The sequence below is a fragment of the Sinocyclocheilus grahami genome, unplaced genomic scaffold (assembly GCF_001515645.1).
Source record: "Sinocyclocheilus grahami isolate Dianchi unplaced genomic scaffold, SAMN03320097.WGS_v1.1 scaffold54.1, whole genome shotgun sequence".
NCBI lineage: Eukaryota > Metazoa > Chordata > Actinopteri > Cypriniformes > Cyprinidae > Sinocyclocheilus > Sinocyclocheilus grahami.
This window is the reverse complement of record NW_015505233.1, coordinates 6,129,373-6,140,822: the sequence shown is the minus strand read 5'-3', so window position 1 is coordinate 6,140,822 and position 11,450 is coordinate 6,129,373. Positions and strand designations below refer to the sequence as shown.

The 11,450-nt window shown below is 37.2% G+C and overlaps 4 protein-coding genes across 5 annotated transcripts in view; 2 read left to right on the top strand and 2 right to left on the bottom strand.

The window, feature by feature from the left end:
* The window catches only part of znf593 (zinc finger protein 593), a 3,508-nt gene extending 3,046 nt beyond the window's left edge, over positions 1–462 (bottom strand). The window contains exon 1 of one of the 2 annotated variants that reach the window (XM_016269855.1): positions 390–462. The gene's annotated coding sequence lies outside the window, so the exon portion shown is untranslated. Of the gene's footprint in view, positions 1–380 lie in introns of both variants that reach the window. The other variant, XM_016269854.1, reaches the window with a different exon arrangement.
* selenon (selenoprotein N) overlaps positions 1–6,972 on the bottom strand; it is a 16,935-nt gene extending 9,963 nt beyond the window's left edge. The window contains exons 1-2 of the mRNA XM_016269852.1: positions 6,960–6,972; positions 6,634–6,637 (exon numbers count right to left, since the gene is read on the bottom strand). The gene's annotated coding sequence lies outside the window, so the exon portion shown is untranslated. The remainder of the gene's footprint in view (positions 1–6,633; positions 6,638–6,959) is intronic.
* morn2 (MORN repeat containing 2) lies at positions 514–2,331 on the top strand. The gene is made up of 5 exons (XM_016269853.1): positions 514–644; positions 799–849; positions 946–1,052; positions 1,327–1,463; positions 1,565–2,331. The coding sequence occupies exons 1-5, from the start codon at positions 638–640 to the stop codon at positions 1,665–1,667; spliced, it is 405 nt and encodes a 134-aa protein (XP_016125339.1). The 5' UTR covers positions 514–637; the 3' UTR covers positions 1,668–2,331.
* Positions 2,702–9,985, top strand: arhgef33 (Rho guanine nucleotide exchange factor (GEF) 33). The gene is made up of 15 exons (XM_016269848.1): positions 2,702–2,949; positions 3,198–3,232; positions 3,598–3,762; positions 4,474–4,571; positions 5,011–5,117; positions 5,223–5,318; positions 5,437–5,563; positions 5,882–6,014; positions 6,104–6,205; positions 6,551–6,643; positions 6,801–7,012; positions 7,083–7,148; positions 7,945–8,551; positions 9,339–9,475; positions 9,583–9,985. Exons 1-15 carry the CDS (start codon positions 2,928–2,930, stop codon positions 9,695–9,697), a joined length of 2,115 nt encoding a protein of 704 aa, XP_016125334.1. The 5' UTR covers positions 2,702–2,927; the 3' UTR covers positions 9,698–9,985.
* Positions 9,986–11,450: the final 1,465 nt, after the last annotated feature.

Below are 11,450 nucleotides of genomic sequence, written 5' to 3'. Positions count from 1 at the left end.
TATATGGTATATCGTGAAAAAAGCCAGGAAAATTCACAATATGGGACCTTTAAGGTCTAAAAGATGTAATGACATCACAACTAAAATCTGCCGTCTGAACTTTCCCTTAATCTGTCAACAGAAAAGCTGAGCTGTCAAATCGCACATTATAACATGTAAAACCAGATAGATCTCCCGTTTAAAACCTACGAAATGGGGTCTCTTTTAAAACGTCTGAAAGAGAAAATGAGTTCGTATGACACTGGTGGTGTGACAAAAAAAACGTAAACAGAAATCAATTATATTCGATAAAAAAAAACATCCTGCCAAAACATGTTTAACGTTAACATGCGTTCCATCTCGCAGTAAAGCGTAAGTGGAAAAATATGTACATTTATTACCTTACTTACGTTAACGCGCAGCTGCCTCGCCACACACACGTTGGACACCCACTGGAATAACTTCCGGGTCGGCAGAGTGCGTTAGATCAGTGGCGCGTTCACCAGATGGCAGTACAGACAGCACATGACTCAAAACCAATCAGACGAAGCAGAGTTGTTGCGTCGTTGCTATGGAGATTCTATTGCAACGTTCCTGAATGACGTGATGTAAAGAGTTTTTAGTAAAGCTTTTATTATAACCAAATAAATACAGCATCATGTCTGGTAAATATGTTCAGAACAATTATTTCTATAATTTAGAATATACATTCTAAATATAAATACTTGTTGAATAACTTAAACTTGCGTTTCTTTGCTCTTTTTGGCTGTCACTTCAAGATATAAAAGCCTGATTTAACTTTGCTGCTCTTTGTTGTAGAGACTGCAACTCTTAAAATATCTTACATTTTTCCAAATGGAGACAAATATGGTGAGTTAGCTGACAGCGTTAAACGTGTCTGTGAATGTTATCTTTTATTTTATTTAAGCCCATTAAACAGGTGTGTACTTGTGTGTTTGTGTTTAGAGGGCGAATGCTGTCGTACTTCAGATGGTGTGGTGATAAGGAAAGGGTCTGGCACACAGACATCAGCCTCTGGAGTTACATACACTGGAGAATGGGACAATGATAAGGTGTGTGTGGGATTTAAAAAAATAATAATTACAATATTTATGTAAGTCAAACTTTGGTCACATGTGCACTGAAGCTGTCAAGGTCAGTGACTCATCTGATCTCCTTTCATAGGCTAGCACTGAATTATTCATGCTTTTATCTCAGTTTTGAGTGCATTATGCAACAAATTAGATGAAATGTAAATTTAGGCATGTGACAACTACCTTGGATATTACTTCTCTTAATATGCTTTTTGTAATTATGTCTTGGTTGCTGGTGTTATGTGGCCTGTAGATGAATGGCAGTGGAACTCTCACACACCCTTCAGGGGCGTTTTACAGCGGCCTGTTCAGAGACAACATGTATCATGACAAAGGAACTTATCGATTTCCTGATGGGACAGAATACACAGGAACTTTTAACAACAACAGGTGATACAGTATAATCAGTCCTGCAAACATATGCAAAGCAGGAATTGGCGATATTGTCATAAGGAAGGCTTAATTGTCAGAACATCAATTTGTTTTTGCAGATTTGAAGGTGAAGGGGAGTTCACAGATTCACAAGGACTTGTGTGGAGGGGGAAGTTTCATAACAAAGCCGCACTGGGACTGAAGCTCAAAGTCAACGTGTGACTTGCACACAAACACACACCATTTAAATGTATACAGAAAAACATTTTCTGTTCTTTTTCTTTATTAGTTGGCATTCAGTATGTGCTCTATTGTTAAGTAGCCAATCACTAGACCAAACTGAACTTCAAAAGATATTCTGAAGCACTGAATTTTTAAATAGTGATAGTACAATTTGAGCATTTTATCAAGATTATGAAGCAAGCATCTGAGTCAACTTGAAGTTGAAAGAATAACCACCCGTGAAACTATTGAAAGAGATCTTAGATACACAGTGATGCATTACCACAGCTAGCAGCCCTGAGGCACTGATGAGATCCAATGAAATAGCTTCAGTTCCAGCAGCATCCACTGAACATCAAGAACACATGTTCCCACACACTGCACTTCTGAAAGAATCACTACTTTGTTTTAGTGCAAAGGGTGAGAGGAATGTGATTCTCTGTGTACGTTTCAGCCATTGGTGGAGCGCATCTCCAAAATACACGAGCACGCACAGCAGCAGAGCTCATGACTGCGATGAGAAGTCAGGAGTTGTGTAAGACCGTAAGGCTCAATTTCCTGTCCTCTGGAGTAAGAACGTGTTTACTGTGGATCAAGAGCTCAACTGGAGATCTACCACCCTTCGGTTCACTTCTAAATCTGCTTCAAATGAACCTGAAGCTCCAGTGCGTGATTCCATTTGAAACTGAATAACTTCTTGAGGGTGTTTTATTTGTTTCATTGTTATACCTCAATTAAATTAGGTATGACTCAATGTTCATTTTTGAGTTTATGACAATAATTTTGTGGGTGTTTCTGTTCATATGCCTAGTGGATCCTTTCCAGAGCTCATACAGAGTTCATTGTAAAATGGAAAATTGGTCTTAAAGGTTGAAGAGGAAATTTAATCGTCTGATTCTGAACCATAAAAATGCTAACAGACGTCTCTATCTTTCTCTCTCTCTTCCTTCATCCATCCACTTACTGTAAAACAAGGCCTCTTTTTGTCCTCGACTTCATCAGACTCACATGTTTCAAAGAGGAGGGGAAGAGATAGGTGGGACAGATGAGAGAGAGAAAAAGACAAGTGATAGAAAGACAAAGTCACAGAATCAGAGAGCATCTTCTGTTATTTTGAACTATATCAAAACATAGAAGTGTGACATTTCATTGGCTTTTAAAGTTAATCAGTTTGAGCAAAGAAACTCTACTAGAAAGGATCCAAACCAAAGAGGATCTGAAACGACAGTCCTGGATTTGGACCTGGAAGACTATCGGATCATGGAGAATGGCAAAATAGAGGGTAAACCAACTTGGATTTTCAATCTGCAAAAATTCTTAGATCTTCCGTAATGCTTTTTTAATATATATATATATATATATATATATATATGATTAATTGGTCATTAACAGTGAAGTCTACTTTAAGTGAAGAGTTCAATGGATGAATTTTTGGAAAGTTTTCTTTCTTTTAGGTGCATGTTTCTGTCAACTTTTGTGTGATAATGTCTGTATTTCTGCATGAAATTATGTTTTTGTGTGTTTTTGCAGGTACAGGTAATGACATAGATGCCATAGACCTTCAGGTAATCTAAACTGCCCTCTCTTTTACTCACTTCCAGTTTGTGATAGCTTTCTCATGATTTTGTATACTTTGATGTGTGTGTGTCTTTTTGACAAAATAGGTTTTCTGTTTTAAATTCACTGTTTCATTAATCTCTAATTCCAATCACATACACCCGCACAGATTACTGCTGTTAAGAAAATAAAAGTCATTGAGACAATGAATTGCTAATAGGAAGAGTGTGACAGAACTCAGGCCACATTTAGCTTGACCCTCCCTAATGCTATTGAGACTGATCTGAAGCTCCTGTCCTCCTGCTTAACCTTCATCTCTCTATCTGGGTTTGTCTCTTATTGAGTATTGGTGACCTCTGACTTGTTGCTTCAGTTGCAGGCAATGTGGGTGGAGCTAAAATTAGGAGTTGGAAGTGTGGTTGAAGATTTTGCCACCCTACGGCAAACCTACAGCCGACTGGAGGAGAAAGTCTCTACCTATCAACAAGAAACTAATGAAAAGATCCTGTCTCTCAGAAACACACTTAACACATTACAGGTTCTAACAGTTATATTATGTGATATATAATGAGTGGATAAGAAATATAATTTAAATAATATACACAATCGTTTAATAGTGTGGGGTCAGTATGATTTAAAAAACAATTATCAGGATGCATTAAACTCATCAGAAAAGACTTTTGACATTTCTATTCATCAAAGAATCATGAAAAAATATCACAGTTTCCACAACTGTTTTCAACATTGATAATAATATGAAATATTTCTTGAGCATCAAATCAGAATGATTTCTGAAGGATCATGTGACACTGGAGACTGCTGGAGATGGCTGCTGAAAATTCAGCATCGCCATCACGGCAATAAATTACATTTTAAAATATATTAAAATAGGGAACAGTTATTTTTAATTGCAACAATATTTCACAGTATCATGGTTTTTACTGTCAAACAAATGCAGCATTGGTGAGCATAAGAGACCTATTTCAAAAACAATAAAAAAACATCTTATCAACCTCAAACTATTGAAAGGTATTGTATATTATATATAAATTAAATTAATATATTATAATATATATATATATATATATATATATAATTCTAATAATGTTAAAATATAATATTGCAGTTATTTTCTAGAATTCAGGTTTTTGAAATTGTATTTTTTCCATGCATTGTCATTTTGAAATGTTGCTTATATTTTGATGACATTGTGTATTTTCCTTTTTTTTAATTGTGTATGCGTATGCAGGAAGACATAAGCACAGCTCTAACGCAGCTCTCTGAGGTTAGGAGTAACCAAAAAGACCTGCAGAGGGACCTGGACCTCATGCAGAGCACACGACACAGGTGATATACTGTGGCTACTAAATTGCTTCTTTTTTTTTTTCTTTACAATTTATGGTATAGTGTATTGAACATTAGACCCAATTTAACACACTTGGGATTCAGTCTGCACGTAACTTCTTTTGAAAATTTGTTTTAGTTTTCTAACTACTTGTTTTCTTTTTTTAAAAAAGGCCTCTAAAACTAGCTTTCTTTATTCTTTCATTTCTATTCTATCTACTTGTTTTCATTTGATTCATTACATAAATTTAATAATAAAAAAACTTGCTATGTGTACTAGGCTAACCGAGACTTGTCATAGCACTTGCATATTATTGCTTTTTTGTTGATTTTGATTGCTTCTATTGTCCTCATTTGTAAGTCGCTTTGGATAAAAGCATCTGGTAAACGACTAAATGTAAATGTAAAATCAAAATATATAAACCTGTGGTATTATTGATAGGAAAGGCTCAAGGGGGGAGGGATCAGTGGATGGCCACGCCTCTCTAAACAGCCAAACAGAACTCAGTCTCATTCAGCATTACATAAGCAGCCTGTCAGCTAATCAGAGTGAGTATTACAATTTAGAAATTATGTTTTGTACTATAAACACAAGTGTGGAAATGATAGCGTGGTAGTGTATAAGATGACAATAGATTGTGTTTTTGCGGTTAGACTCTTGTCCTGAGCATGACGGTCAAAAGAAGTCTCCAGTGTGGAGGGAGAGAAAAAACAGCCGAGATTTGAAAGAACAAAATAACTCAACTATAAGTGAGTGGTATGCAGCAGAATAAAAGTGAAAATGCTTTTATTTTTCATTTGTCATAATAATTTAAGTGAAAAGAACTGAAAAATAAATGACCAGTTTTAAAATCATGCCTTTTTTCAGCTCAGAGGCAGACTGCAGCACTGGAGCTGTTGGAGTCTGAGAGAGCATACGTGTCGTATCTCTCACTCCTGTTAAAGGCCAACATCAGTTTTAATGGCTCGGAAAACATCGACCTCAAAGACAAACGGTAACTATGTATCACTCTCACACTTATGTAGCGTTGTCCCAATGTTAATTGTTAATTGGCCCCTACAATAGCGCAGATCATCACACAGGCAACAACATTAAATCAGTTCTCCCTGTCAGAAATTCAGTGCTAAACAGAGACTGTGAATTGTAATAGTCTGCTGTGGAACAGACATAATATAAAGAATATTTTGTTACTCTTTTCTTTCTCATGTCTCGTAGATTTTAGTAATTATACATTTTAAGGAAGAAAATGTATTGTAAAACAGTGATTTTAGGCGCATGATGCTGTTTTTTTATTCTCGTTTCTTACTCTCAGGCCTTTCCCTCCTTCTCTACGCTTCTTGATTCAGCAGCATCTGGAACTCCTTCACCTCCTTCAGGAGAGAGTTCTTAAGAGCCACTGGCAAGGAATCATGGGAGATGTATTTCTAAGGCTCACTAGCAAAGAAGTAAAATATTATAGAGCGAAAATGAGCTAAATGTGCCATCCTACCATGCCCTAAAGTGCACTATGTAATCTCAAATGTGTGTTTTGCAGAGTGATTTTCTGGATCATTATGTATCATACCTACGGGACCTGCCAGAATGTTTGACAGTTGTTAGTCTGTTCTCCTCTTCAAAATCAGCCAGCTTACTGGAGGTATACATACACATATTTTATATTTAATAAATGCAAGATTAAAAACTTAATTTTGTTTAATATACTGATACTTGAGGCATATCGTGTAATGCCAGAGAAATGATAGAGACGTACATTATGTTTCTATGAATGACATTTCTATTTCATTTCACCCTATTAATAAATAATATTCATTTAATATTTTTAATTTTTGTTAATATTGTTATCATAATAGTAGAATATTAAAATCATATTTTTGAATAAACCCAGATCATTTAGTTGTCACATAAAACACAAGTTTAGGTTACTTGTGGATTATGAATCTACATAATGGGTTTCTAATTTGTTGTATGTGTTCAAATCCAGAGTGACATCACAGGGGATGAGACACGTCCATCTCTGCATTCTCTGCTTCTTCGACCTGTCCAACGTATCCCAGAATACCATACTCTCCTCCAGGTAGTCAAATACATCTTTATTGTCATACTAACAGCATTTTAGGCATGTTTGTTAGTTGTGCATGTTTGATACTTGTGATGGTATCACCTTGGTCAAGCATTGCTACATTAAAGAAAATGCATATATGCATCCATTTGTATGTTGCTGTGTTTTACAGAGTCTTCTGCAGCAGACAGAGTCAGAGCATCCAGACTATTACCTGTTACTGGTGTCTGTGCAACAACTCCGATCTTTCATGACCCAGTACAGCCATCTGCTACAGCACAACCAGGAGCTCCTCACACACAGTCATGCCCTGCGAGAACACACACACAACCTGTGCACACACCAGCAGGAGCGGCCCTCACACACCCGAAAAGAGCTTAGCAGGTAAGTTCAAATGAACAAATGTGTGTGTTTTTGTGTTGTAAGATTTACTGGCACTTGTTTTTAACGTCAGGTCTACAGTGAGACAGCTGTATAAAGTCGACTATGAGAAAAATTACAGCAACACCAGCGCACAAAAGTGAGTAGATAGATACACCAACCAAATATATCACAAAATGAGCTCTCTGTGAATTTATGGGTGTTTCTACTTTAGGCACTATTATGCAAATTTAACCATGCCTTCATTATGCCCTTTATGGATTAAATTTTTTACCCTTTCATCCATCATAAAAATATTACCGTACTTATATAAGTTAAAAATATATATATATATTTATCGCATGTTCCACATTTGTGGTGTTATTTCCATCACACTGACAAATTTCCTACTAAATAGTCTATTTAGTGAAGAGTGTGTTTGAGATTAAATTTGAGATACACACCACCGAAGGCCAAATAAAGTGCTTTTGCTTTCGCATTGAAACACACAGCGTCTCCCTGACATATTGCTTCAACACTAACTGCGGTTACTAAAACCACGCCTTCTTTCTTTGCGTGCACATTTGGGCGCATTATGCTAATATTTCCACATAGTGAGGTAGATATGTGGGGGCATGTTAGAACGAGCCGTTTTAGGGGGGCGTGGCAGAGTCTTAACTTTGATAAAGAATATCTCTTTGGTTTTGAGACTTTAGTCTTTGCAACTTCAGGGATCTTATCTATGCACAATCAGCTTGTAACACTCCAAAATGAAAGGAAAACTTGAAATCGCATCATATGACCACTTTAAAATTGAAAACGGTTATTCTAAATTGATCAAATAAATACAGCCTGGGTAAGCATAAGAGACTTTAATGTCTCTTCCAAAAACATTAAAAAGTGCCCAGGACTGAATAAATACCCTTATACATTTTCTATGTCTTTTTTATTTTAAGTGATCCCTCTCGATGTAACAAACGCTACCCTGACTATGAAACGGCACCCTATCACTACGACACAGAAATCCCATCCCCTGTCTCCTTCCTGTCTGACTCTGACTCTCGCCACAAAGCCATCTCAGTTCCTCTGCGCAGCATTCCAGAGACGGAGGGAACGGGATCTGTCCTCTCTGATGCTCTGGGTGCGCTTTTTCCCTACAGAGCCGGAGGCTCTCGCTGCTCAAGCCCGTCTCATTCCTCTGACTCCAGCATTGATATTGCCTTTGTGCATTGTAGTCCTTCTCATAGTCCACCTCGACAGTCCCACAGTAGAGGGCGAAGTGCTGGGGGTGTGGTTTATAGGTCCAACAGAGCCTGTATGTCACCTGACTCAGCAGATATTGTGAGACCACGCCCTCTACAGGCAGTGCAGAGAAAGAGCAAATCACTGAACGGCCTACAGATGGACAGTATTGATAGCCACACCCACCAGACGAAAACTCCCGCCCACCCGAGGCTGGAGCGCCAGTCAAGCAGCAAATCAAGGCTGAGGCCCACCAGTCCAAAGCACAGATATGAGACACACACTGACACAGAGGAGCAGCCACGACTAATACATCAAAAGGTACACACTCATGCACATTTTAGGTCCAACAGAGCCTGTATGTCACCTGACTCAGCAGATATTGTGAGACCACGCCCTCTACAGGCAGTGCAGAGAAAGAGCAAATCACTGAACGGCCTACAGATGGACAGTATTGATAGCCACACCCACCAGACGAAAACTCCCGCCCACCCGAGGCTGGAGCGCCAGTCAAGCAGCAAATCAAGGCTGAGGCCCACCAGTCCAAAGCACAGATATGAGACACACACTGACACAGAGGAGCAGCCACGACTAATACATCAAAAGATACACACTCATGCACATTTACACACACACACACACACACTCATATATAAACAGATTATTAGTGGCTATTAGCACCTTAGCAACTGTATTGCATAGGGTTGCAAAAAGGCAGAAAATTTAAATTCCAGTAAATTTCAGAAAACATTGCAGAATTGTGAAAACTTAATCCTTTTGAAAGGATTATTTGGAAACTTTCTTAAAATATTGAAACTTTTTTGGAAACTTTCTAAACATTCACCAGAAAATTTCCACCCCTTTACAATTATAGTATTGCATAGCCCTGGCAACTAACACAAATCAACTGCATAACAACACTCTGGCAACCACCCACAAAACCTTACAATTGTCCCTAAAAGCTGAAAATTAAAAGCTCAATTGTTTTAGTATGCATTTATTTAAATATGAGTGTGTGTGAAAGGCTTTCACGCACGCTCACATTTAAATAAATGCATACTAAAACAATTGAGCTTTTCACTAAAAGCTCATTGTGCTTGTTCCTCAGGATCCTAGAAGCCTGGTGTGGGAGGAGCTCAAATTGAGGGGTGTGTCTGATGATTATGACCACACCCCCTCGAGTGAACACAGTAGGAAAGAAGGAAAAGGATTTAGGAACTCCTTCAAGAAGCTCTTTAAGAAGAAGTGAGTTAATAAGAGGAGACACATGGCTACTTTGCACATACAAAATGTCCTCACATTTAAAGCCGTGATACTTTGTGTGTGTGTGTGTGTGTGTGTGTGTGTGTCAGGTCTAGTGACGGAAAGGAGAAGACAACAGTGAAAGCTGAATGTCAAAGCAGCGGAGAGCTGGAGTCCACCAAAGCCCCTCACACAGCAGACATTGACAGAGGAACTGCTGTTTAAAGTGGTTCTCTACTGGTTTTGCTTCAGGGAATGCACAAATGCTTGGTCTTTAGTGTTTGCTCTCTAAATATCTCTTGAATGTCGAGGGTTTCATGCTTTCGGACATAAAACATTTTGCATGATAAATTAATTATTAGTAATATAATTTTGGGCAGAATTTTGAGAACCTTTGGTTCTTGCATTGTTTATGCAAATATATACTTACCCATATAAACAAACAGTTTAACCCTTATCCATCTTGTGTTCGGTTTATGCTGGGCCACTCTGACAGGATGCAAAACTATATCTGATCTAGTGTAAAATGTTAATTACACATTAATAAATACATGCTGTATACTTTACAAATAAAAATGTAAATATATTTGAATGTAAATGGTAACAATTAAAATAATAAAGCAATAATAAAGCAAATCTTATTTTAAGGTAACACTTATTTTTATGTATAAATGTGTGTGTATATATGACAAAAATAACAACACCATTCAGATGTATTTGATATTTTTTCACCTTGGTTTAATGTGTTAAATCTCATAAAAGAGTTTCACATTTGAAACAAAATATTGGCTTTATACAGTCTGTAAAACTCAAATTATTTTACACTATATACAAGACATGTGCATCACATCACACAAGAAAACGCTGCTGTAGTGAACATGGAGTAGTTTGACACACGCTCTGTACGCAAAGCATCCAATAACACAATTATGACTCTTTCAAACATATAGAGTAAATGTTACTGGAGATTAGGCTCAGACACGGTTTCATTCGGGTCTTGACAAAAATCCAGATCGTAGATCACATGACAAGCCCAGGGTTTAAAAATGCTGCTAGGGAGATACTTTATTTGCAGTAGGGTTTTAATGGCGTATGATCTTATGTAGAGTTTTTAAATGCATGTTAGAGGTAGACACGACATGCTAAATTTGCGCATTCAGCTAAACGAAACATGATTTTGCTATTTTGACACAAAAAGAACAGTTCGTATTCAGATATGTGATTCGAACTGATAAAAATGCTAGATAGCTTCACAGACAGCTACATTCTAGAAAGAGTGCTTTTTCTGACTTCCCATTTCATATTTACACATACTGCATCCGTAAGACGTTATGTTATCTCTGTTCAGTTTTCAGTGAGCCTGATGAATAGGATTTCTTTATCTGTTAAACTCTTACTACTGACATTACAGCCTGTAAGTGCACACAGAGAAAAGCACACGTGAGCAAATGCATTGTGCAAACCTTCAATACAGTGCTTGGTAATGAACTAAAACATGACACTTGGCCTTTCTGCATAAATAATGAAATAGAAAAACTCTAAAAATCACTCCATTCCCATTAAGTGGCTCAAGATGTTGTTACAGTATCGGGCATAACAAACAGTCTTTTATGGTATTTTCATGATATCTTGGACATTGCACTATGGTAATACCATGGTATTGTTTGAAGCACCTTGAGTGCCATGTAAATACCATGGTATATGACTAGGGTAATCATTCAGAACCATGATATATATGGTATTGCCATCTGATACCACTATACCATGATACAGCCACAGTACTTTTTTAATAATGAAAAGGAGGAGTTAAGGATATCACTACAGTATGAATGAATTAGCATCATTCATGAATGATTATACTTTGATGAAAATATTTATATTGGCTGTTATTACTTTCATTATTCAATGCTTATTCCACTGGAAGTGGTAACTAAAAATCCTTCAGGACTTTACCTCAGTTTGTGTAACGAGTTGCAGA

Excerpts from the sequence above, each read along its gene's own strand:
- arhgef33 (XM_016269848.1), top strand. The coding sequence starts at position 2,928 with ATGGAGAATGGCAAAATAGAGG. Across the intron at positions 4,572-5,010 it reads ATGCAGAGCACACGACACAG|GAAAGGCTCAAGGGGGGAGG; the intron begins GTGATATACTGT and ends TATTATTGATAG. Across the intron at positions 7,149-7,944 it reads AGCAACACCAGCGCACAAAA|TGATCCCTCTCGATGTAACA; the intron begins GTGAGTAGATAG and ends TTTTATTTTAAG.
- morn2 (XM_016269853.1), top strand. Across the intron at positions 850-945 it reads TCCAAATGGAGACAAATATG|AGGGCGAATGCTGTCGTACT; the intron begins GTGAGTTAGCTG and ends GTTTGTGTTTAG. Across the intron at positions 1,464-1,564 it reads GGAACTTTTAACAACAACAG|ATTTGAAGGTGAAGGGGAGT; the intron begins GTGATACAGTAT and ends TTGTTTTTGCAG.